Below are 25902 nucleotides of genomic sequence, written 5' to 3'. Positions count from 1 at the left end.
CCTTACTCATCATCTTCCATTTCTCACGTTGTTTTGTGTAGAACTGCACATATCAACCATTACTCAACTGTTCAGATAAACCCAATCTTGTGACAGAGACCTGTTCTCTGCTTAGAAGGATACTGATTACTTTTTTTGTTGGGGGGGGGGGGGGGGGGTCAATAAAATAAAGGCTCAGATGTAATAAGTGATGATGGTTGAAGCTCACTTACATTGTAGAGTAACATGTATGGCTAACATACCATATGCTCTTTGTGTGTGTGTGTGTGTGTGTGTGGTGTGTGTGTGTGTGTGTGTGTGTGTGTGTGTGCCGAGAGATAGAGAGAGAGAGGGGGGAGAGGGAGAGAGAGAGAGAGAGAGAGAGAGGGAGAGGCAGAATGTGCTCAGTGCATGGTGGGGAGCTGTCTATTGTCACTGGTGCTGAAAGTGGATTACAGATCCCCACTTAAATGCAGGGGATGAATTTGATAACCAGGAGGGAAGGAGAACAGCAGAGGGAGAAAAGAGGAAGACAGGCTCACAAGATTGGTTTATTACCCTGAACCTGATTCGGAGATTGTAAAGGAAGTTGCTCCGGAACTTGGACTGTAAGAACACTTCCCAGAAGCTGTTACTTGCTTAGTAAGGATTCATTTGTTCAGTCTCTCTCTCTCTCTCTCCCTCCATGCACACTTCCTTCTTAAAATGTCATGACTTCAGATACATTCCGGAGCATATGGAAAGAGCAAGGGGGAGGAGTGGGGGTGGTGGCAAGGCAGGCAAAGATCACTGTTTCTTTTTCTTCTTCTTCCAGTGGAGCAGAGCGAAAAGCAACACAGTACGAACAGCACACTCCATCCTGCTGGATTCATGCCCTCCACCAGAAGAAGAAAAGGAAATTCTGCATTGATGAAGACCCAAAACTGCTGCAGCCACTGATCCGGACTCAGAAACTATTGATTCGTTCATTCCCAGTTCGTCACAGGTCACGCCAAGATGACAGGGTGCGCAAAACGCTGCAAGCAGGGATTTGTAAAGTTTGTTTTGTCCCTACACAGACTGGTCACCGGAACTCTCAATAAAGGTAAAAAGAGAATATTTTCAATTATGCCTGTATTTGAGTGTTCTCGTGTATGGATTTACCAGCACTGGTGGTACTCTCAGGGTATTAGTGCACCCCTACTGTTCTGTGAACAGCTATGATGTGGAAAATGAACAAAAATGAGCAGGAACACTACGGCTAAATTTCTGACCCACTTATCTTTCATCTGTGGCTCATGCAACTATTGCTTTTATGCAGTTGACCTTGTTTTTCTTGGGTTTTTATGTACTACACATCCTCCAGAGGGAGAAGTGAAAGAGACTAAGATGGAGGGTATAAGCAGCTAATAGAAATAAACTTGATATAGAGCTGTGTGTTTATGCGTGTGTGTTTATGCCCAAGATGAATGTGAGCAATAAGATGTGTCTGTATGGCAGCATAGAGGAAGAGCTGTGTGCTTATAATGCTGACGGGCAGGGGGTCGTTTTATACCTCTTAATTAGTCGTTACTTGGTATTTATTGTGTGCTTGCTTGTGTCTTGTTTTGTGCCCGTGTGTGAGCATTCAGTGTGTGTTTTCCTTTCTGAGCTTAATGTTGGTGCCTCGTTGTTGGTGTATTGTTGAACTTAAGAATCAAGCTAAGAAATTCCCATAAAACCATGCTTTAGAAACTATATGAAGCACAGGACCAGCCTGGAGCTGGAGGGTCACACACACACACACACACACACACACACACACACACACACACCACACACACACACACACACACACACACAACACACACACACACACACAGTGTAATGGTCTTCAGAGCCAATTGACAAATATGTCTTGAGGGACAGGAAACATCAAAGAATTCAATCACACTTAGAGCACATGAGCAAAGTCATTCAAATACACACACACACACGCACACACACACACACACACACACACACACGCACGCACGCACACACACACACACACACACACACACACACACACACACACACACACACACACACACACACCCTGGCTGAAGCATTCAGTCACAGTGGAACTGCCCTCAAGGTCTCGCTCCCTCTTTTACACACACCTACACAAAAGCAAACGCTCTGGTTTTGTTGCATAGCTAATGAGTTCTTAGAGGAGAGTTTTTCTGTGTGGAAAACAAATAAACAAAAGCAAACATGACATTTTTCAGTATTAAGCACCTATATATGAAAAAAGAGACACACAACCATACAAATGCACACATCTGCAAAGTGACTTATGTCAAGGACAAAAAGTTATGGCATGACCCACTATCTCTGATGTATACACACACACACACACACACACACACACACACACACTTGTACATCTCAGTTTGTGAGGACTTTCATAGATAGATACAGTGCATTCCCCAGCCCCCTACCTTGACCCTGACCATCACAACTAACCCTGACCTAAACCCAATTCTAACCTCATCATTAAAACCAAACAGTCCTCTGAAGATAATAATCCAAAATATCCTCTTTGCAAAGACAGGACTCAGGTTTGTTGACAGACAACAAGATCAGCACTGACCTCTACTGGTTTCAACTATTAAACACTTGTTAAGCTCTTTTTTTAATGTTAAAAGCTTTAAGAAAAGTAAAAAAAAGTACAAAATGCACTAAGACTCAAGTTCTCTAAACTCTAAATCTAAATTTACATTTAACAAAATACCAAACACACAATCAGGAAATATGAAAACTAAAAATGCATTTCTGTCAAAGAAATCCCAAATTACCGGTTGTGTTTTTCATTTGCTTCCACTTCACAGAAATCTTTTTATCTTATCTTTTTTTAATCTTTGCTTAGTTCACACAGACTGATTGAAGCAGTTCTCACCGCATCTGTGACTTTGTACAGTTTCTTTTTGCTCAGTAAATCAGCTGCCTGTCATCGCTGAAAACCCTTTAATTGTGCTGCCAGACTGAAAACACTTCTAATCTAGCACACAGCTTGCCCTCAGTTGCACTCTGCAGGTTTATAAATCCTCATCCTGGTTGCGGATGGTACCTAAAGACAAAAGCCCGAGGTGGTAAAACATTTAATTTTCTTTCCTAAACGCTTCAGACAGCAGGTGGCGTCAGAATCTTCTTTCGTGCACGTCAATAATAAAAGCCCATATTGTCAGAACGGAAGCAAATTCCAGTCTTGAACAAATGAATCATTAAATATTCAGCGTCTGTAAGTGTTTGCTAATGAAGCAGCTGTTAATCTGATGGCTGATGAATGATGACTGATAGGGGGGTGTGTTTCAAACGGAGGTTCTGAAATGTTGTTCATAACTGCTTAATGAAATATTCAGCAGATTCATCTTTTCTCACAAGATGATTCCTTAACCCTCTGAATCCAGGGGCACTTTTAGCATTTTTCCATAGGAAACTGGGACATACGGGAGGAAGGAAAGCGAGGAAAATTAGGGAAGATGAGTCAGGGTTGTGTGTTCGTGTAAGCACATATATTTGCACACGTAAGCTTTAATGTGGATATTCTTGTTGTATGCTCCTTGTGCCATCATGCCATTTTAAATGTGCCACAGAGGACTCAATGCATGTTTAATACAAAATATAATGCATATTAATTTATATGCAAAAGACTCTCAGGGAGGAGACACCATTCTTCCCCAGCCGACGCTGTAATCAATCCCAGAGCTGCATACAATTAACACTTCTAACATTCTCATCTACTGAAGAGAGAGAGAACGGACTCTGAGGGGAAAAGTCGATGGAGATATTCGTATTCACTTCACAGAATCCACTGGGGTCCTTTAAGCGAAGAAAAAAAACTGCTGTTAACAGAAACATAAACTACATTTTCATTTGTCCTGGATAAGATGCAAAATCCCTGACGTCTCATGTGCTAAATATCTGCATGGTAATAACAGCTGTGGCTAACAAGGCTTGAGAACAGCAGCACCCATGGGCAAGGTCACAATGTCTGTCTTTATCTGCAGTACACCCACAACATACAGTCCAGGATATATGCATATAGGGTTTTCATATCTATAGTATGTGGGAGTTCTGCAACAGGGAATCTATGATTCATGCTGGGACTGAAGAGCATCAGCCGGGGCCTTGAAGAGAGAAATAAATGTTTGCTACGGAGATAAAACTTGACCCAGAGCAGATTCATCACCAAGACTGGCTCCTGATCTCCATGCTAAGCGTCCCAGTGTTCACCTGCTTGTTGTTTAAAAATGTAATCTAGAAAGCACAATCAAATGCACCACTACTGTATTAGAAGCTAAGCAGATTTGGTATTGACATGACATCTTACCTTTTAATTTACTGTATTATATGATCGCCAAGGAAGACACAAAAGTAATTAATATATATATTCCACCCTAATAGGAAGCAACTTCCTTTTATTTCACCCATAACAGCCCCTTTGTTTCTAATTACACTGAATGTTATTGGTTTTTTTTTATCACATAACTGAGATTTAACCATCACTAATGTTTACCACAATCAGGCCAACTGAGCTGGAGGAGGCTTTGCTCCTATAAATTTCAGAGAAAGGATCTATGAAGTGATTCTTTAAGCGCTGTAGCCACCAGGTCTGGTCGCACAGCTCAGAGTTTATTTGCGGGTCCATCTGACGCACATCTGTGGTTTTGGCAGAGGCATACTCGCACGTGACCGGCTTTATTTGCATCAGGAAAATGGCTGATGTCAGCAGCATCGCACCCTGCCAGGGCTGTTGAGCCCCACCAGGTCGGCACCCCATTAAATAAGCTCCAATGACTGAGAACGCTCCAGTCAATTCATGACCAGGTGGAGACTTCGACCCCAATCTACACAACATCCCTCTGTTTCCTCCATCTTCTGCATCCCACTGTCTTGCTGCTGTCTTCCATCTGTTTCTTTTCTGCACTTATTCCGTCTGCACTCTCTCCCTCCTCTCTTCCCTCCACACCAATGTCCCGCCTGTCTTCGTCCTATTTCTCAGCTCTTATTAGATTCCAAACAAGTTTCCCTCCCTCACTTCCTCATCTGTCTCTCCCTTTTCAACCGCGATTGTCCCTTTGCATAATTTCCCTCCCTCCAGTCCTCCGTTCATACTTTTCTGCTCTCGTCGTCTTTGTCCCCTTTCTCCTGTGTTCACCCCTGCAACATTTTCCATTTATATGTTCTCTAATATATATGCCCACATAATGCAACAAACATCAAATCTTCAAAATAAAGCAGGAAATACTCTTTATACCAAGCAGATCATTCAAATCAGATAAAAAAACTCAAAATCCAACAGGAACTGGGAACATGACACACAGATGATGACACCATGCTCCCCCCCGACCCGTCCCTCTGTCCTGACAGCCATCTAAGTGCTCCTCTGTGTACTGGTTAATAAATGATGAGTGACAGTTAGGGTGGCGCTCTCAGTGATACGGAGTGCTATAGACAGGTGTGTAAAGCAGTAAAGGTTATGTTTTCACTTCTGTGCCAATGGCTAAAATCATTGATCGTTTCATTTAAACCATTAAGCCAAGATGACTGAGCAAAACTCAAGGGAATCTGGCAGAAGCATGGAGATTTGTACAGAGAAGAATGAATAAAACGTAATTACTTCGGCATGTCCAAATGTTGGACCCTGGCGACAACATCTAGATATACAAAGCAATGCCTGCTATATGAGTAACAAAGTAAATAAACCCACTTGAGCTCTGAAATATTTATTATCATTATTGTTCCCACACCAAATAGGAAACAAGGCCCATTAACATGCAAGAAACGTTCATCGACACAGTCACCTGCACCGTAGATTAACATCAAATTATCCTGCAAATTCAAAACAAGGCCTGCAGTCACTTAAACAACCTGTAATAGGCTGTACCCTGTGTCTCAACTTGGAGCAGTGATTTGCACTTTCTTTTCATCATACAGAAATGCACGTGTAACATAGTAAGTAGACAAAATGATTCCCAGTAAATCCAAAGGAAACCATCCCCAGCCTGTTCAGCACATTACCGTCTCGTACCTGGCTACACATGCCATGCTGATACTGGTGGTGTTAAGATGCCCTGTGTGAGCACTTTAGACTGCAATAACCTCGATCAAGACAAAACATTGCTGGAGCCTCTAAAGGCTGTGGGACTACTGAAGAATTCCCATTAATATTCATGCTTTCTTTCACACACAGGAGAAAGAATCCACCCTGAAAAATTGGTCCTGGCCCACTTTCTCCAATGCTCGAAAATGCTTCGTGTGTGAAAACACCACAGAAACGTCTGGTGGGCAGATGGTCTTGGTTAATTTTTGGTGAATAAATGCTATGCTTTTAGTTTAAAAAGGAAAAAAAGAAGTGGGCTAAATTACTTTTGAGTTGCGGTGTTTGAATTAAGAATTAATCGCTTTAGTGTTTTTAAAAGCTGTATATCTAGTGTAATAACCAATTCTTTTACATTGCCAGTGAGTTCATTTTAGAGCCGACAAACCACTCTGGCTACGATAATCATTATTTTCTCATTGTTCATAAGCAAACTTTGCTGCATTTGCGAATATTAACAGTGTACCAACGCCACTTTTATCCCTCATGAACATGAAAACTGAATGACTGTGATCATTTAAAAAATGCTCCCTTTTGAACCTGCTGTGACCTGTTATGGAGGTCTTTGTTATCTCCTGGCAGCTTCACGTCCATTCAGCTACATTTTAAAAGCAGTTTTACAATCAAAATGGATCAAAGCTGCCTGTTCCTCTTCACCCCCCACCCACAGCTTTTCAAAGTCAGACATTTTACCCACTGGTTTTCTGCTTGATCAAACAATGGTCCTCTCCGCACTGACAGATGTGCATGTAACCTCTCTGCTGGAGTTAAACACCGTCACTACAACCAATCACTCCCTCTTATCTTCTCTCCTCAGCCCAGCTTTTAGAGCCTAATCAGCTTCTGTATTGTGGCTGTCGCCTGAAAAGCTGTCTTTCTCAGGTGACAACAATACACCTCCACACATGTTTGAGTGTGTCTGTGAAAAGCCAGTGTGAATCCACTTACACACATATATGCATACACATATGTTTGTTTTTGTTTTTCTTTTTCTAACATTGATCCGCAGGCTGTACTGAAATGAATGAAAAAGCTTAATGACTTGATTACTGGCCCTGATGGCCTCAGCTCAGCCGTTGTGACGATGGCTGTAAATTGTTTTCTCAACTCAAGCCACGTGAGGAATTTCAATAGGGTCCGTTGTCGATCGGCGCTGGAGCAGCTCGCCAACCCTGACAGCAGGGGTGTCGCATGCAGGGTAGCGAAGGGTGAAGTGTGATTGACAGAGAAGTACATGTGTGAGGCGGGCTGTGTCACGGACTGGCGTCATTCCCCCGATCGCATTGTGATACAGAGGGTGTGTGAGGCTGAGGGGATTAATGAGAAGACAAAAACATATCTGGCTACAGCACCTGATGACATACGGGAGGCTGCATTCCAGCACAGGAAGTGGTGTCAGATGCACCGGGCTTTATTTTACCAACAGCCAGTAGAATAATTACTAAATTACACACACACACACACACACACACACCACACACACACACACACGCACGCACACACACACACACACACATACACACACACAAACGCACGCACGCGCGCTCTGCTTGGCCAGACTTGTGCATGTGAAGGTAAGACACACTCTCTGCATTTAGAACATCTATTTACTAAAGAACAAAAGCCAGACTGATCAGTCTACCCCACCGCCTCCTCCCTTCACCCCCAACTCTCTCCATGTCTCTCACCCTTTTCCCACCTTTTTCCTCCTGACAACAGCTGCCCGTGCTGTTTGTGATTCCGGCATATTTGTCTTTGTCCCCCTGCTACTCCTCCCCCTTTTCTCCTCTTTTCCTCATTTCCTCATTTCTCTTTGTCCTCCTCTCCCACATGCACCCCTCTCCCTCTCCTGTCTCCATCTCTTCCTGTGCAACAGTGTGCGCTCCCTCTTTCCCCTCTGGACGGGCAATGTGAAAGAGTAACTGAGGCAAAAAGGAGAGGGAAGGGAAAGCAGTGCAGAGAGCAGAGTCAGATATGTAAAGAGGCATGGGGGATTGATGGCATGACAGACTGGTGGCAGGGGACGCCCAGAGAGAGAGAGAGAGAGAGAGAGAGAGAGAGAGCGTCAGAAAGAGACAGAGAGAGAGAGAACAAGGGAGGGAGGGAGTGAACACACTAGTGTGGGAGATCGATGAGATGTAAAATAGGCAGCTTCAGTGACAACATAGACAAAGGTAGCTTCAGAGTGCATGTATGCCCTCTGCTTCATTCACTCTCTGAAACACACACACACACGCATTTCTCACTCACTCGCTCTCACTGACACAGACACATACACACACCCTCGAGCAGAAGCAGCAGATCTTTGTGGGTGTGAGGCAGCATGAGAAGTGATATCTCCATTCGCACACATACAGCTGGCTGATGGACTGACTTAATTACCCAACACACACCTCCTGCACTGTAGAACACTGATTGTCGGCACACACATCCTGTCTGCTGTTAGAAGTCAACATGGGTTTGGTGATGGGAACCTTCTCCATGCAATCCAAGCCGGTGAACTACCACAGAGGTAAGGCACTTGGGATTTTGGCTTAATGAATTTTCTGAGTCATAGTTCTTTTTCCGTGAGGGCGTGCGAGCACCTGTGGGCGCCCTCACGTGTCTGTTGGATGTGAAAGGGCCCTGTCATGTTATATGTCCGTACCTTATCTTAGCGTCAGGCACATCTGCTCCCACATCCATGAATATTGCACAGCAGATGCATTATGGGTTTGAGTTAAATGTGACGGGAGTTTGTAAGAGAAAAGGTCAGCCCCTCTGGTTTATGACTCATTTGTGGAATCGATGCACGGTTGATATAGAAATATAATTGCGTCTGTGTGTGCATGTATGCGCTTGTATGTGTGTGTGTGTGTGTGTGGGAGTGTGTGTCTGTGTGTGTGCCATTAACAATGCCTATAAAAGGTGATGGTATTTACCCATCTGTTCCCTAAACCAACCTGCTTCCTGTCTGTCCAGCTACTGTTTGACAGGTGGAAACTGGCATTCCTCCCTGATGCAACTACAATATTTGTGTGTTTGGAATAACACTTGTCAAGCAGCTGTATATTTACCCATGTGCTCCTGACGCACTCCTGAAATGTCCTGAAATAATGGTTTTGAGTGTGGCGGTGGTGGTTGAAGCGTGTGTGGTTATTCATTGCGCTGTAATTTGTCAGCCTTTGGCTGCCGACTGTCTTGCGTGTGTTGACCTTAAACCTGTTATTGCCAGCAGAAACAGAGCCACATCATACGGAGAGACAGAACACAGGCGTCAGATCGGGTTTTGCCATATTGTCACATGTAGGGAAATATGTAGAATTTCCTTAATGGACCATGAACTTATCAGCTTGTTTGCTCATGTGAAACAGCCTATATGTCACACACGCTGATTCCCATCAAAATGTCTGTCAGCTGTCGGCAATTCATGTGCTTCTGTAAACGCTGCAGTCACGTCCATCTGTAAAAACGTTTTAGTGCTATTCTGAAAACATGCATATGAAGCATCCTGTGTGGGTTGTTTATTCTAATTCCTGATCTGCAGCTTGTTCCATTGCGTGGCAACAGCTCTCTGCACATATTTCAAGGTGGATGTTTTCCAAAGACTGAAAAAAACAAAAGATAAATAAATAGTTAACAGAGAAAATACATTTGACATTCACAATTACTATTTCGGAAAGGGAACAATTGTTACAAATCTGAGGTGGGTTTTTGAGCCACATTTTTGTAGTAAAAGCTTCTTTCCAGTTAGGTAAGGCCTAAATAAAAGACACTTTCAAGTGCACCCTTGGGGCGCGAGGAAGCGGGTGTTAGATGAGTAAAAATTGGGAGAGAAAAACAGGAAAAGTTGAGAGAGGAGGCGAGAAGCCTCCTCGGGGTGCTGCAGCATGAGTGTCAGCGAACGTGTGTGTATGTGTTTCACCATCTGCTGCGGTATAAAAAATAAAAAGTGGTCTAATAAAAGCAGGGCAGGATTTATGTTGCACAGAAGATCTGATGTCCAACGTGAGACAGCAGCCAGCTGATACGCAGTTTTTGGGGATGACGGATATTTCCTAAGAGGTGGATAATGTGGACAGACTGTTGGGACAGATGAGAGTGGGTGCCACAGACAACCCAACTATATAACCTTCTCTTGGGCTTCCTCATTATTTTCCATCAGTGTCTCTCTAAACTGCACTTTTGGCTGGCAACAACTTACTTTAGGTCAAGACCCATTCAGGGTTGTTAACTCGATGCATTTACACATGGATTCACAACCACTAACGTCACATTTTATAAATAATTCTCATCTTTTATTGCAATACGAGAATGCCCCCTCACAGTAGAGGCCGCTTATCGACACACTATAGCAATAACTCCACTAACTGTTAGCTCCAGGCTATTATATTTTTCTTGCTAATGCTAAATGTTGGCTCTGGAAATGAGTATAGGTGTTGTTAATGATGTAGAAGATAATGATCACACCAGAGTTTAGGTCTAAAACATCAAATCAATACTCAATCATTGCAGGAAAACTAACCATTTAAAAAAATGTGTCAATTAGCCTGGCCTCTTATTTTGGATGATACAGTTTATAGAAAGAAAGTATCATCTTTAAAGTGACAAATATGGCACCCATGGAAATCATGGGATGCAAGGTAGTAGAGTCCATGAGGTTTTAGGATTAGGTGGAACAAAAAGTGCACAAACAGCATGGTTGGTGTGAAAGAACTTCATAAAAGTAGTTAATTTCTACTGTCATTTCGTGATGGACGGTCTGAAACAAAGTATGGGAGCATTTCTTTCTTTTCAGACAGAAAGCAAAGATATTAGCTTGTGCCCCGAGGGTCACATGGCTATATTCTAAAACGCCATAAAGGAATTTGTCTCAGAGTCTTTCCTCACCTGAGGCCAGGAAACAGATTTATTCAGTGTCACTGTTCCCAAACCCCTCATATTCTGTGAAATATTTCCCAGTGGGTGTGTTATAACCTATAAAACCAGCCTCTTCCTGACACGTTTATCTCTGTGGCTGTTCGCGCCATTTGTTTTTGCCTCTCCATTTATTTCCTCGTACTCGTTCTCTCGTGCGAATTTGCCCCTCTTCCCGTCTTTGTCCTGTCTACGTCCCTCTCTCATTTAAAACAGTGTCCACCCCTCCTGTCTTCTTCTTGATCTCTGATAATTTGACAGTCTTTTTGTGCTCGAGGGGCTTCCGTGCGTCTTTAACTCTCTTGAACCCCTCTCATCTTTTTGTTGGGAGAGTTTTGCGCAGAAGCTAGATTTTTCTTCAGACCAACTCTTTGAAGCTTTCATTTTGAGTTTCAGATGAAGGCTTACGGAATATGTAAATAAAAAAGAGTATATGTTGGTACTCTGCGGTGTGTTCAAAGTTTCCATCTGCTGCGGGACTAAACAGCTGAGGGGAGTACGGCTCCCTTTCTTTAATAGGCTTTTCAGTTTCCACTCATCTCTCTCATCCCTGCACATCAAAAGAAGTGCACCAAAAGGGCCAATTAGGACAGCAAAATAGCTTTATTAGACACATGGCAACATGAAAACATATTTCTGGATAATCCTAATGCCTAAAGCGTGCATGTGTGTTTGTGTATGAGCATGGACGATGAAGAAATTATAATATTAAAGCCTCATTTCATGTTACAGAGCAATATATGTATATATATATATATATATATAGAATACCAATTTGAAAAGAGGCATTAAAGATCCCGCTTGAGTGTTTGATCCTTCAGTGTTTTTTAAATGTTTATATGCTGTATACCGGTAAGTTAAGGTATTTATTTGTATGATATTTTCAGTTGTCTTTTCTCAGTTCTTCTAAGATAAACAACCTTTTCCATGCAATTTATCTGCGCAGCAAGCTCAGCTTTGCCTCCGGGCATTCATAAATCTGCAGCCAATGAAAGAAATGCAGATGATGAATATACAGTTATTTAGCGCTGACACGGTTTGGCTGGGCAAACACATAGTTATGTGTATAATACATCATTTAAACAAAATTCTGACCGCTTAAATGAGACACAAATGGAGAAAGGTTCATCCAAGGCCAAAATCTCTGTCTTCAGCAGTTTGTGGAACAACCACTGTGCACATTTTCATTATGAATGCATGACTATAAGAAATTAGCAATTTTTTTCTGCATATATTTTCATAATTACAGATCACATCCCCAGCAGGTTTTGCTTTAATAATTAATGCGAGAGTGTTATGGGACAGAAGAGACCATGTGTCACCAAGTGTTCGAAATCCGAAGCTGTTCTGCTGTGAAAGAAGGACAGAGTGAAGATGTACAGCTTCAATTTCCCACTACATAAATGAAGGGGAGTGTAACCTGACTTGAAGGCTGTGTCTATGGTCTGCTTTTGCTATTAATAAGCATGATTAATAATGCATTTATTTACAATTAGAACCATCTGGTCAGTTGTCACCAGGGGTTCACAATTGATTCCCTCTGTATAAAATAAAGAAACATAATCAGCAAATAATCAGCTCATTTTGTGTCTTCCACATTTGCTATATATATATATATACTGTATATATACAGTATATATATATATATATATATATATATATATATATATATACACACACATTTAATTGTGTTCACAACAGTATCTTGTTGAGACACTGGGGTAAAAGGCCAAAAGCCAACATTTAATGTGCTGGACCCAGGAAAAAGTTGGGACTTTAAGGAAAACTTAATAATAAAAGATTTTCTGTTGTTTTCAGTGATTGAATTCTGTTGGAAATCGATCCCTCTCGGCCCCCGCATGAGCCAATGAACTTACTGTTCTTTCTGTTGCTTTTCCTCCAGGCAAATATCCCTTTAATCCGATCCAATCTGGCTCCACCGTTCCCTCCTTCTGCCTTGTGTTTGTGTATTGGTGTGTGTCTTCAGGCCTCACAACATGTAACACTAGTTAACCCTGAGAACAATAGCACAGGAATCATGTTGGAGGAGGAGGAAGGCCATTTTTTCTGCCCTTTTCACCTCAAACTCTGTTGCTTTCATTGTAGCATATTTATTATTCTGAAAAAAACCCTCCTTGCACTTTTCCCTCAGCCCTTCCTGCACTGTATTTGTAATTTCAATGTCTATCTTCCCTTTTTTCTTTGACGACCAGATCAATAGTGAAGGCTCTGAATATTTCTTTTTCATAATGTGATGCATTACCTCATAAAGGCACAGCTAAGTGTCTGCTGAGAACTCTTCAGGAGACGTTGGCATTGATTTTCCTAATAGACATGTTCTTTAGAAAGCCACACTACCCCTAATGAGTAATTGCCCGGCCTTGTGCGCTGACAAGACAGTGTGGAGAAGGTGCTGGGACTGATTTTTCTTTAATTGAACTGTTAACTGAACGGAAGATGGGTGAGGTTTACATTGGATGTGGAGATGAGTTTGCACTGCCTTTCCAGGGCTGAGCTGATTTCGCTGAAGCTGCCACAGTTTAATCTTAATCGAGATCTTTGGAGCTTTCTCTCACGCTCGCTCCTCCATATTTTCCTCCCGGTCTCTTTGCTCCTCCATCCTTTGCTATCGCGATTCAGTGTTTTCGTGTCCCACTTCTGTGCTGTTTCTTGTGGGGCTCCTCGCCCACTCTCCTTGGCTCTTGTTCCCACTTTTCCCCTCTTTCTTTGGTTGTCTTCAAGGCCCTCTAATCCCTTGCTGGAAGCTTTCCGGTGTGTTTTCTCCTTCTCCCCTTTTCAAGCTTCATCTTTTAATTATGAAGACTGTTTTTCCTCAGCTACATACATGTAGTATTTGCTCCCTCCACGCGTGCTCCGGTCCTGCCTCTTCTCACTTTCACCGTTCCCCTGCTTGTTTCTTAACCTCTCTCCCTTTGTGACAGGGTACTTGTAAAAGAATCTGCAGGTATTTCTTGACATGCCTGCAGGGAAACACCAGGCAATTCAGCGACAGCGTTACACACAAGCGCACGGACAAAAACAAACACACACACTTTCTATTTGCTCTACAGACAGACTTTGAAATGATTACTTGAAGGAGAAACATTTCTGTCAGGGTGTGAATGCATGCCTGTCAAAGACCGGAGGGAGATAGAGAGGATGGAGATTCCAGATTGGAACAAGTCGGGAACCATGTTTGAAATGACACAGACACTCGCCTCATGCATTTGCAAGGATTTATGGGGAGAGATAACCCGATAGGGGAGTATAGACATAAGTTGTATGCTTGGAGACATATGCACAGATAAAGAAAGAGACAGAGATGGATAGATATAGTTCAAGGCTGTGGATGAAAAAGTAATCTGTATAACCATGCAGCTTCCTGTTTTAGTGCCTGTGTAAAATGACATTAGCATAGCAGCTCTAAATTGATTAAAAATGTATGGTTTTTTCCCCTTTTGCAAAAAAATTTTTTTTGATCATAGCAAGATAGGGGAGATATCTTCCTCTGCCACTGGAATCCTTAACGTAGCTTTTTGCCGACATTATTTTGGTCCTCTCTTTCTTTCTTTCCTCCACAGTTGTAATCATTATGTGTGTCCCAGAGCGACAGGAGATCACTGTGGAATTATGTGACACTTCGTTTTCAGTTTGTCACGTGTCACTACTTTTCCGCCCTGTTTTATCTCATTTTCTCCTCATCCCTTGCCCTTTCCTGCATTTCATCTCTCACTGTTCTCCTCACTTCCTGCTGCCTTCCAGATTGCTCTTCCCTCCTTCCTTTGAGCCCATGACTTTCACCGTGCACCCACACACACACACACACACACACACACACACACACACACACACACACAATTCCATCCTGTAATCCATCCTGTCAGCATATGTGTGTGTGGGTGTTATAGATGGATGAGCAGGAATGATGGATGAAGTGAATGGAGGTGTTTATAGATGGAAGTGGCCTTTCCGTCACCGAGCGTTGATGCTCAGGGAAAAGCACTGGGCTCATTCTTATTTTTGTCACACGTGCACATGTGTTTTTCCTTCACTCAATAATTTATATTTACCTGGCAAGTATTTCAGCCTTATCTGGGTATTTGTCCACCAGCAGCGAAAGCCAGTGCATTTTGCTGTGAAATGAAACAGTGTAGTATGTTTGTAGTGTGTTTATTCATCCCAGGGTGACTCACACAGCAACATTACCCACAGATCAATGAACACGTGCATATTAATTCATAATTTACCAAATCAACATTTTCCAACTGAATCACATCTTTCCTCACCCAGGCTCTTGGTTTGTGGATGAAAGTGGGAGGGAGAGAACATCGTCTGGAGAGAATAGGAGAGAGAGAGAGAGAAGGAGGGAGGGAGGCAGAGAGGGAGAGAGAAAGGGGGAGAGGAGGGCGAGAGAGGGGGAAGAGCCGTGTGCGGTGGTGTGAAAAAGCATGAAAGAGCGGATGATAGGAATAGGGGTTCTGCTGAGAGCGGATGGTGGAGGATGAGTAGAGGGAGAGGGCGAGAGACCGTGTGCGTACCTCCCAGCTTTAAAAACACGTGCCAAACTGACACAGACTTCAGTGCACAGACGTGCCGCCACCACGACGACTGCGAAGATGGGGGCTGTGGTGGGTACGCTGACCATGCAGACCAAGCCGAGGAGGCCATCCGGGGGTGAGGGAACGCACGGACATAAACACACACGGACTCACGCACACAGGCTATCATAGATGCACGGATAAGCGTAGACACAAACACCAACAGACATATGTTTCCTCTCATATTGACAGCAACACATGAACACAAACAACGACTGTTTGGAAGGCTGTTTGTTGTTTATCCTTTGTGGTTGCGTGTGACTGTTTTTGTGTGTGTATGTGTATGTGTGTGTGTGTGTGTGTGCAAAGTTCACGCAGTTAAAGGAACATGTTTTGTAGTATGTGTGCAAACTAGAGACAGAGGAGACCAACAGGTCTTCACAAAGGGGCAGTGTTTTTTTTCTACAATAAAGTTGTAAATGTGTGTATATGTATGTACGTGTGTGTGTGTGCGCATGCGTGTGTGCATGTGCGTATCTGGCTCTGTCTGTATGTACTGGCAAACATACTGATGTCAAAGGTATTTGTCACTCCGCTCACACACTGCTTTTCCATCTTGCTGTTACCTTGGAAGCACGGTAGCCATGGCAACAAAGATGTCAGTTTTGGGGATGGGTGGAGTGTTGGGGCGGGGGTTGACCGAGGGTGGTGATTAGATTGGGGTATTCCTTAATCAGTCACGTTCCAGAGACACAGTGTACATGTAAACCTGTTGATCACCATAAACATTTTATTTGTTTATTTATTATTACAAATGCAGATAAAACTCAGTTATTCTAACTAATCTGCCCCAATCGGTCGCCCCACTCGGCACACAAAGCAGGAGATCATTGCCAGGATGAAAATGCCCCAGATAATTGGATGCATTCATTTAAAGATATTTGTAGAGGCAGCTATTACCAGTTTTGAGTGAAAATTAGAGCAGGATAGCTTCCCAGTGAGGACATATGGCGCTTTAAATATGCCTCATTTCCTTGCCTGGAAAAACAAACATTATCTCCCAATGGGCTTTAAAATAGGCAAGGCATGAATTTGTTATTATTTAGAACAATTCTTTGGTTGTAGCGGCTTTCCCTGTGTAGAAGACTGCTAATAAAAAAATGAGCATTCATAGCTCCACAAATATTGAGATGTAAAGCTGGAGCTATTTTGGTGGTGGGGGTTGTTTATAAGTCTGGTATTGTGTTGCTGGAACAACTCTGCGTCCCGGCGTGTGTTAGGGATGCGGGATTAGAGCGGCAGAGCCGGTCTGTGTGTGGCTGCCTTTTTTGTGGCGTTGTAGATAAGTTGTTATCCAGGATCACGACACCAGCGGCCACAGGGAGGGTGAGATGGTGTCAAGCTGTAATATTCTGTGATTAGATTCTTTGATGATTGATCCTCTGAACATCGGCCCATCGCTGGGCTCTGAAAGGGAAGAGAAGACATTTGCTGGCCTGCTTGTCTGAACTGTCTGTTTTCATCAAGGCTGCCTGTCCCCCCCCCCCCCCCCACTCCTCCTGAGTGGTCTCCTTTGACTGGTAACTCTCTCCTACTGGTTGTGTTGTGTGGTCACCTCTGCCCTGTCTTCCTTAACCTTTTGTCGTGATGGCACCTGAAAACACCTGACAATTCTCATGGGACATTTTTCTTTGTGAATTCTGGATTCCTTCTGAGAGCTTCTTTCCAGCAGCGTTCACGTTTTGAGTTTCACCTCCTCCCTCCTCACACCTACACCCTCCCCTTCCACTTGTCTCATTCCACCATTTCACATCCCTTCTGCTGTTGTTTCCACCTTTTTCTCACTCTCGGCGCTCCCCTTCCATGCATGTTTCTCTTTATCTCTCCTCTAATTTTTGCCGCCACACTCCAACACACCGCCGCCGCAATCTGCTCCTGGCACCCACGTTTCCGAACCCCTCTTGCTCTATCTCCTGTCTCTTTTATGCCTCCATTCTTTCACTCATTTGCTCCCTTTCTCCATCACCCACGCTCCCATTAGCTGCTGTAGCTGCTTATTAAGTCATCATTCTCCTCTCGTCGCTTGTGTGTGTCTGTGTGTGTGTGTATGTGTGTGTGTGTGAGTGCATTTGTACAGATTCCAAGTCTAGACATGTTATTTCCTCAAAAATCAATATTGACTTGCTGTTATGTGACTGTGACTCAGTCTTTCCAAACACAATCAGTGACAAATGCATTTGTGAAGAATTGCTGTGAAGGGGATTTATTTGAGTTCACCTTCACACCTAAATATAACTTATAGCGGAGTGCAATCAGCTATCAGCTAGATGAGAAATGGGGATACTATTAGAGTTGTTGGCAATCTTGCTGGCAATTGTTAGTTCTCTTAATTCTTACTTGCCATACACTCACCCTTTGTAAATGTTTGATTTAACTATTTGCCCTATTCCACATATTTAATTTCTCTTATAACTGAATTATTAAAATGTGACATTTCGAGCGTTGAGAGGAATTATAGAAACGGTAGAATTCATGTTCCACATCATCAAATTCTTGGTTAAAGCTGTGCGGTGTTTTTCTTTTGTGCTGGCAATGCCATTAAGTCATTACCAGCCAGTTGCTGGTCCTGTCCTTCTCACATCCAGGGGCTGCTTTGTTGATGCAAAACAGATCTCTCTCTGACAAAGAGAGCTTGAATTGGCCGTGTGAAAAATGATGAGGGTGCAAAGCTTTGGTGTTGTAAACAAGACCGATGCATCTGAAACCTACTTTCGCAATATGGTCCTTTATACCAGGGAGCAGGTGTACCCGGTACAACGGCTGGTTTCTTAGCGTGACACTCGCCATCATTTAAAAAATGGCCGACTTTGTGTGTACGCCTGGGTAGCAGATTAATTTAATTCAGATTATGCAAATGACTTTCTCTCTTGCATGGCTTACAGGACATGGTATGAGAAGAAAAGAGGGCAGAGACAGAGGAGTGAGGAGTTCTCATGAGCAACAGAAGGAACGTGTGTTGTGTGACAGATTGCTTTCTGGAGAGACTGACAGACAGTTTTTCATTTTTTTTTTGACAGTCAGGCTTAACGCACCAAATAAAGCCCTGGGAGAAAGTTTCAAGCTTTTGGTGACTGTCAAAATCCACAGCTTATAATAGCGCGTGTGGACAGATGGAAGTGAAGTCACCAGTTTGGCTGTTTCCTTCTGAGTCACTTCTTTTAATACCAGGGTGCTCAAGTGTTCTGTCTGGATTTAAAACTTTGCTTCCCAAAAATGTCTACTGGGTCTGAACCCTCCGTGGTTCCAGAACCAACAGAAGCGCATCAACACCTTAATATCCATGAAAGGATTATTAAACAGGCCCAACAGGCACAGACCCAGCGCGCCAGTGGGACGACAACGATGTCTCACTTTGAAGTGTTACTCAGAATGATCACCAACAGCAACCTGGAATATTAAATGCATGCTGCGTTACCAAAACAAGACATTTACTTTGGGAGCTTTCATTCCTTCGTCTTGTTTCAGGTATGGGTTTTTGGAAAAATTGATGAATATACATACTTTCTATGCACATGCATTTATTTAGGTCAAACATGGCAGTTTCAACTTGAAGATTTTACTGTTTTCTTCAGTGTTGTGGTTCATTATTTCACTCAATGTGTGCTCATTGTTTTTATTGTGTTTGCGCAGTGCACCACACGGTCTTGTTGATTACTTACAGCTACTGAAAGCTGATTACCCATTATGCTGAGTGTATATTAAGGCACATTTTTTGCACATTTGCATCATGAATGCCTGACAAATTAAATCAAATATTACCCTTGTTACTAGATTTAATTTTACACAGAGATGCTGCAGGTAACACAGCAGTAAATAAAACCAGCCTTCTGTTGATGACTCTGTGGGAAGCCTCTTGATGCAGCAGAGCCCCCTGCTGCATCAAACAGTTTGTAAGTCAGCAGTTACACTTCAGCATATTTAGTAGGGACAGTTCGTGTGCATGCTCACATTTATTCAACGGACCCAGATGTCCACAACAGTAAAAGTGTTTTCTTTTACTTCACACACATGATTCATTTCCAGTTTCTGTCACGATAATTTATTGTAGGTTTCAAGTAAATGATTAATAATGTGCTATATATTCAGCATTTATTACGTTTGTCATTGTTGCTGTCAGAGTATGTAAAACAAGCTTTGATGGTTTTATTAAAATAAGTAGCGCATGTCTGTAAATCATGCTTGTTTCGGTACGTGTATATCCTGCCCTCTGCTGGTACTGTTGGATATTACACCAAACGCACTTGCAATGTCATAATTCTAAACCCATCAGTTTATATGAAATGTTCTATATTTGAAATTACTTATCTATACTGAGTGACGTGGAATATTTTATTGCTATGAATTAACAATTACAATGCTGCCTTGTTTTGTAAAGTCACTTTGTAGTAAATTCAACCTTCTAGATGACTGTGTTCTAATGGAATCAATTAATCACACACACACACACACACACACACACACACACACACACACACACACACACACACACACACACACACACATACACATCCACATCCACATCCACACACACACACACACACACACACTTTTTCATTGTGACACTGTGCTATGGTTGGACCCTCGAGTGAAAGCTATGTTCCTATAGAGTGAAGGACACAATGACTGTCCTACTGGGGGTAGAACAAAGTTTGAAGGGGGGCTAGTAGGATGGAGCAAAGGTCAGAATATAGAGTAGAAAATGCCCCAGAGAGCTGAACAGAAGGGAGGTAGAAGGCAGAGACAGAGAGAAGCAGGTGAGTGCTGATCTAACCATATAGGAGGATGGAGGTAGAAGGGAGACAAAGCTTCTGGGCACCAGTTGGAGAAGAGGGATGCAGAGAAGCTCAATCAAACATTTAGATTAAGTTTATTTCAAAGCTCAAAGTTTCCAAGGTTCACAGGCATTAAGGAAGTTGTCAGAATGGAACGAGAACAGCGTGACAACAGTTTGCACACCATAGTCATCATTCTATTGTGCTGTACGGCCGTCAAACTGCTGCATCTGCTGGGAGTCATCAGTGTAGAGGGTGAGTCGCACCAAAACCCATCAGAACATCATCACAACAGGCTGTATTTGAAAATGTTTAGTCACGGAAAGTTAGCAGAAGAAGAAAAGTGCAGAATTTATTCAATTCTTCCAGCAGTTTTGATGAAGCCTGTTGTGGTCTAGTGTTAAAAATGTTTTGTCAGTGGTCATGCGTGGTGCCTACACTCCCGGGCACGTTTCTCCTTTGTGCTTTCAGATGAAACGTCGTCTACGCTTGTTGTTAGTCATTGTCGTTGTGTGCATTATGGAATGGTGCAGATGTTCTGCTACAGGAAAACATTTAATCGTTTCACCAGGACACATTCACATGTCATATTTTGAGGTGATGCAAGGTCATTTTTATTCAAATCCATTGTCCATGGTCACAATTTAATGCATCTACTTTGGCTAAATGCTGGATACTGAGTCAGGGACGTGACTGTTGAAAGTTTAATCTGGCAGTGAAGGTGAAAATGAAACTGGCTCTGATTGTTGCCATAAAAATGCAAACCTAATAGCCACCATTGCCTATGACAGAACAGGACTAATAGGCTTTCAGGGTGATAAACCTCTGTAACGATTCAATTCTCTTTGTGTTAAAATTCTTCCGCTAGCAAGACTCTTGATGCTCTAAAATGTGGCTCGCCAAAGACGGACGAAACATTACACGCTGTGACACATCATTAAAGCAGAAGCTGCGCCTTTAAAATGTTTTATCTCTTCCACCGTATCAATAAATCCCAGACCTGCAGTTCTGTGGACATTTGTGATCATTGTTCATTCCATGTTAATGATGAAATAGAGGCAGTAAAACTTTACAAAGTCGCCTCAATGCAACCAGCAATCTTGACTGCCACGGTGCATTAATGTGTGCACGCTTCCGTACGACAGCGGTGCAAAGACTCATCAGCATCAAATGGAGATGACTGGTGGAAGCGGCACCTATTGTCTGTATTTCACATTTTCATTTTAATCCCACACATAAAAATTATTTTATCATGTAGCGACTTCTCATCAGCACAGCTAAATTATGCAGGGTTAGAACAGCCCGGATAATTATTCCACCAGAGTCCTTCAGGCACGGGTGCGTTGATGCAGATATGTGGTTGAGTGTGTGATGGAGAGTGCCGCGGTGTCACATTCGCCTAAAGATTTGTGAGCGCGCCGGTGTGTGGCCAGAGGTTTGTCCTCTCTCTCCTTCCCTCCAGGGTGAGATTAATGGGCTGTTAATCAAAGGTGAAGTTGAAGGAGCTGACGTACTAACCTCAAACTCTCACCTTCACCCCTCTGTTGCTCATCTACTGTTATGATACTTGTTTTGCATTTTGTGTACTTTGGCAGACAACATCGATGACGACCTGGAGATGACCATGGTCTGCCATCGACCTGAGGGCCTTGAACAACTAGAGGCTCTAACCAACTTTAGCAAAAGAGAGCTCCAGGTGCTCTACCGGGGCTTCAAGAATGTAAGTTCACACCAGGCTTTTGTGTTTGCACACTATCAAATCAGATTATGGTTCTGTTGCATGTAAATTTCAGATGTCAAATGGATTCAAGTAGAGTAAGTAAAGTCCATAATCATAATTGGCCCTCTGATGATGTCTGCTGTCACTTTAAATCAAAATGTATGATTCTATAAACAAATAAACTAATTAACATCAATAATAAATTAAAAAAATAATTGAAATACAGTTTTCTTTAATTAACACTAAATCTGTATTAATTAAGAAGCTATTTTCCTTTCTTTTTTTTTTACAGTATGGGAAGTTTGATGTCAATGTATCTATTTGACATTTTATTTGAAAATCATTTATAACATGTACGCTCCAGTCTGGTATTCTTGTTTTAAATGTTAACTTTTTAATTTCTGCACAGTAAAATGCAGCTGTGAAAAATGCAGAAGGGAATAATTACATACTATATCAGCTAAAAATTGGTTTAAAACGACTCAACAGCGCCAACCGTGCTTTGTGGAATAGTTGCGCCATTACAGTCGGTTGAATTCCAAATCAAACATAACCCTGTAGGTTATAATTACCATACTAGTAACCTTCATCAATGTCTCGCCTCATTGTGGGAAATTTAACCTTATCTTAATCTCAAAGTCCACCTCAGTTTTGTATCTGTAACTTTTATTCGTGCATCCGTTTTACTCTCCAGGAGTGTCCCAGTGGGGTTGTGAATGAGGACACATTCAAGCAAATATACTCCCAATTCTTCCCACATGGAGGTAAAGTGAGGGAATGGGTGTAGCATGTGTTTGTGCTTGTGTGTGTGCATGTGTGTATGTCACCGTGTTGACTGGTAATCTCCTCATCTCCTGCAGATGCCAGCACTTATGCCCACTTCCTGTTCAATGCATTTGACTCAGCACACACTGGCTCCATTAAGTTTGAGGTTTGCTCCCACCTTTCCCCCCCTCTTTGTTTGAGTTCATCCTTATTTATTCATCATGCTCTCTTTTGCTCCATCAGGACTTTGTGACAGCCCTGTCCATCCTGTTGAGGGGCTCCATTACCGAGAAGCTACAGTGGACCTTCAACCTTTATGACATCAACAGAGATGGCTACATCAACAAAGAGGTGGTTCTGGTTCTCAACGGTCTTTGGGGTGTTTAAATTAACACCGGTGCTTCTTTTGTGCTTCAAAAACAAACATCGGTACGTTTTTCATCTGTTTCACAGGAAATGACAGACATTGTAAAGGCGATATATGATATGATGGGGAAGTACACGTACCCTGTCTTGAAAACCGATGCACCCAAGCAGCAAGTGGATGCCTTCTTTCAGGTAACTTGCTCCAGGCTTTTATTTAACTTTGATAAAACCCGACATTGTAATTTTCAGTAATTTAGCTAAAACATAAAAAAAGTGAGCGAGCCGCATGTAACCTAATAGGACAGCAGCGGCAGTCTAGATGTAAATCTGGATGTAATCATGACATCCACAATGGCTACAAACCAAATGAGAGTTGAGGAGCGTTCACAAAAGCCACAGCCCACAAAAGGCAACAGATGTGGAATTACGATCAGCACATAATCAACAATGTCAGTAAATCATTATAGTTTGGAAACACCTAAAATATGCAGGCCTGAGTCTGTGGAGCCAGAACCAGCACTGGGAGAGGCTGAGAGAGAAGAACTTGGGTTTTAATGATTGTGGTTTGAGCCACCGTGTATCTATAAATTATAACCTGTATCATACTTCTCACTCCCATCATCTTGTAAACGGAGCCGTGTCTGGACCTGGAAAACCGCCAACAACTTACTGTAGGATCAATAAAGTTGTGTTAAATGTGGACATTTCTTCACAACACAATTCAGGCATCATGTTGCCTGAATTAGAGTCGTGACTTCCAAGTCCCCCACTGGACGGGAGACGTATACAAATTGCAATTATTAAAACTATTGGAGTTATTCACAAGAAAATGAAAATGTTGGTGAATAAACAGAATCACACTAATGCATATTTGATGTCACTATGGAAATGCATGTTTTGCATTTTTCCCTACAGAAAATGGACAAAAACAGAGACGGTGTGGTCACTCTTGATGAATTCATCCTTTCCTGTCAAGAGGTAGAGTATGAAGTTTATTTTTTATGTAGTGATAATAAAACCTTTTCCACAGTGACTTCTACATATACAGTACATTATAATTAGTTGTTGATGAGCTGCCACTTGACCCATATTAGCGATGTTGAATCTTTTTATTCAATTATTTTTCCTGTTTCAAAATCCCAACCATGGGGGAATGCCAACTTTATTATTATTATTTTATTTTTTTAAAGGCGTTTCTGAAGGCCTTCACTGCCCTCTAGTGGTCACGATTGTGCATCAACCATCACTGTTGTATGACAACTGTTTGTGGTCAGCTTTTAATTTTTCTGTCTTCTTTGCGCAGGATGAAAACATCATGAGGTCTCTTCAGCTCTTTGAAAATGTCATCTAAACAATTGGCATCAATCCATTACCTTGGAAAGAGAGAAAATGGAGACCAGAACAAACAGAAGTGAAATAAAGAGGGCTATAAAATGGGACCATTTGACATGTAATTGCACAATTGTTCTGATACTTTAAGTAAGACACCGCGGCAACAAACCTCTGCTGATTTTGGAAAAAAAGGTCTCTGAAATTCATCATTTCACTTTTCCCTGTTGGTCTCTGTCTCCCTCGTTTGGCACTTGGACATTTAGTAAATGCTGATTATCTCATTAGTGACATGCTTTTGCTACAAATGTCTTATCAACCAGGACTGCGGTCCAAGAAGCAGCAATGAATTCAACAAATACAAGCTCTGTGTATGAAGCTTATACTTATGATGACCATCTGTGTGAATACAATAATGTGAGCAATATTGTGGACCATGGTAAATGACTATGCCATAACATGATGGCAGCTAGATGCTATCGCTGAGTGCACAACTTCTTAAAACCATTGCAGCTGTTCAGCATCTCACCTCATGCACACACACAAACACAAAAAAAATCAAGTCAATCAACCCCTGACTGTTTGCCAGTGAGGTCACAGGTGTTTAATGTCGACTGTATATATTTGACTGTTGTGTCTTTGTATCTTCTCATTGTATAGAATCATTTTTGTCAGCGTGTTTCTGGTTCAGATCTCTCTTTCTGTCAAATAATTGTAATTATATTAAATTAAATTTTAAAGATTGTCCTGGTACAGAGATGCAGGTACAGACATGCATGTGTTTGCGTCAGTGTGCTGTCTTTGGTGTACAGGAAAGTCTTTCTTTTAGCCTGAAAAAATGTGTACGTTTTCCAGCACGTGCATTTATTTTTGCGGACATCAGTCCGGTTCAGCTAGTTGCGTTTCTGCTAGGAGAGATTTGTCGTCAGGCCCTGTCTGTGGAAAACAAAAACCCCGTAGACTCAGTGATTACACCTTTCACTGTGAAGGACAGACAGAATAGATGAGCTACAAGAAAGAACCCAAATCATTGACCCTGAAGGAGAGGAAGCCATGTTTCAAACAGGAGCCATCATATTGAAGATTGAGCGGGACGAACAAAAAAATACCTGAAACTGTTTTGAGTGATTTACTGTCATACCCATTCACTGTGCTACCTGTAGTGTAATAAAATTCCTCGCTGAGATGTGTTGCAGCTCAGCTCAAATGTACCAAGACATATGAAGAAAGACCGGCAGGAAGACAAACAGGGCGCAAAAAACTCTGAGTTGAATCGTGTGTGTGTGTTGAACTATTGGGGAAAAGAAATCATTATATTTATCAATAAACTTTTCAAGAAACACAATACTTCATGTCTGCTCATGTTTTCCCGAC

The 25902-nt window shown here is 42.2% G+C and overlaps 1 protein-coding gene across 2 annotated transcripts; it reads left to right on the top strand.

Annotated features, from left to right (window-relative positions):
- Positions 1-802: 802 nt before the first annotated feature.
- Positions 803-25873, top strand: LOC130531367 (Kv channel-interacting protein 1-like). Of its 2 annotated transcripts, none has more exons than XM_057043347.1 (8): positions 803-1063; positions 21944-22068; positions 22763-22832; positions 22929-22999; positions 23077-23184; positions 23287-23391; positions 24115-24177; positions 24503-25873. In XM_057043347.1, exons 1-8 carry the CDS (start codon positions 976-978, stop codon positions 24548-24550), a joined length of 678 nt encoding a protein of 225 aa, XP_056899327.1. In that variant the 5' UTR covers positions 803-975; the 3' UTR covers positions 24551-25873. The 2 variants fall into 2 exon arrangements, with proteins under 2 accessions (XP_056899327.1, XP_056899328.1); XM_057043348.1 differs by lacking the exon at positions 803-1063 and adding an exon at positions 15404-15652.
- Positions 25874-25902: the final 29 nt, after the last annotated feature.

This window comes from Takifugu flavidus, chromosome 9, assembly GCF_003711565.1.
Source record: "Takifugu flavidus isolate HTHZ2018 chromosome 9, ASM371156v2, whole genome shotgun sequence".
Classification (NCBI taxonomy): domain Eukaryota; kingdom Metazoa; phylum Chordata; class Actinopteri; order Tetraodontiformes; family Tetraodontidae; genus Takifugu; species Takifugu flavidus.
Note: the sequence above shows the minus strand (reverse complement) of the source record. Positions and strands in the feature narration are given on the sequence as shown.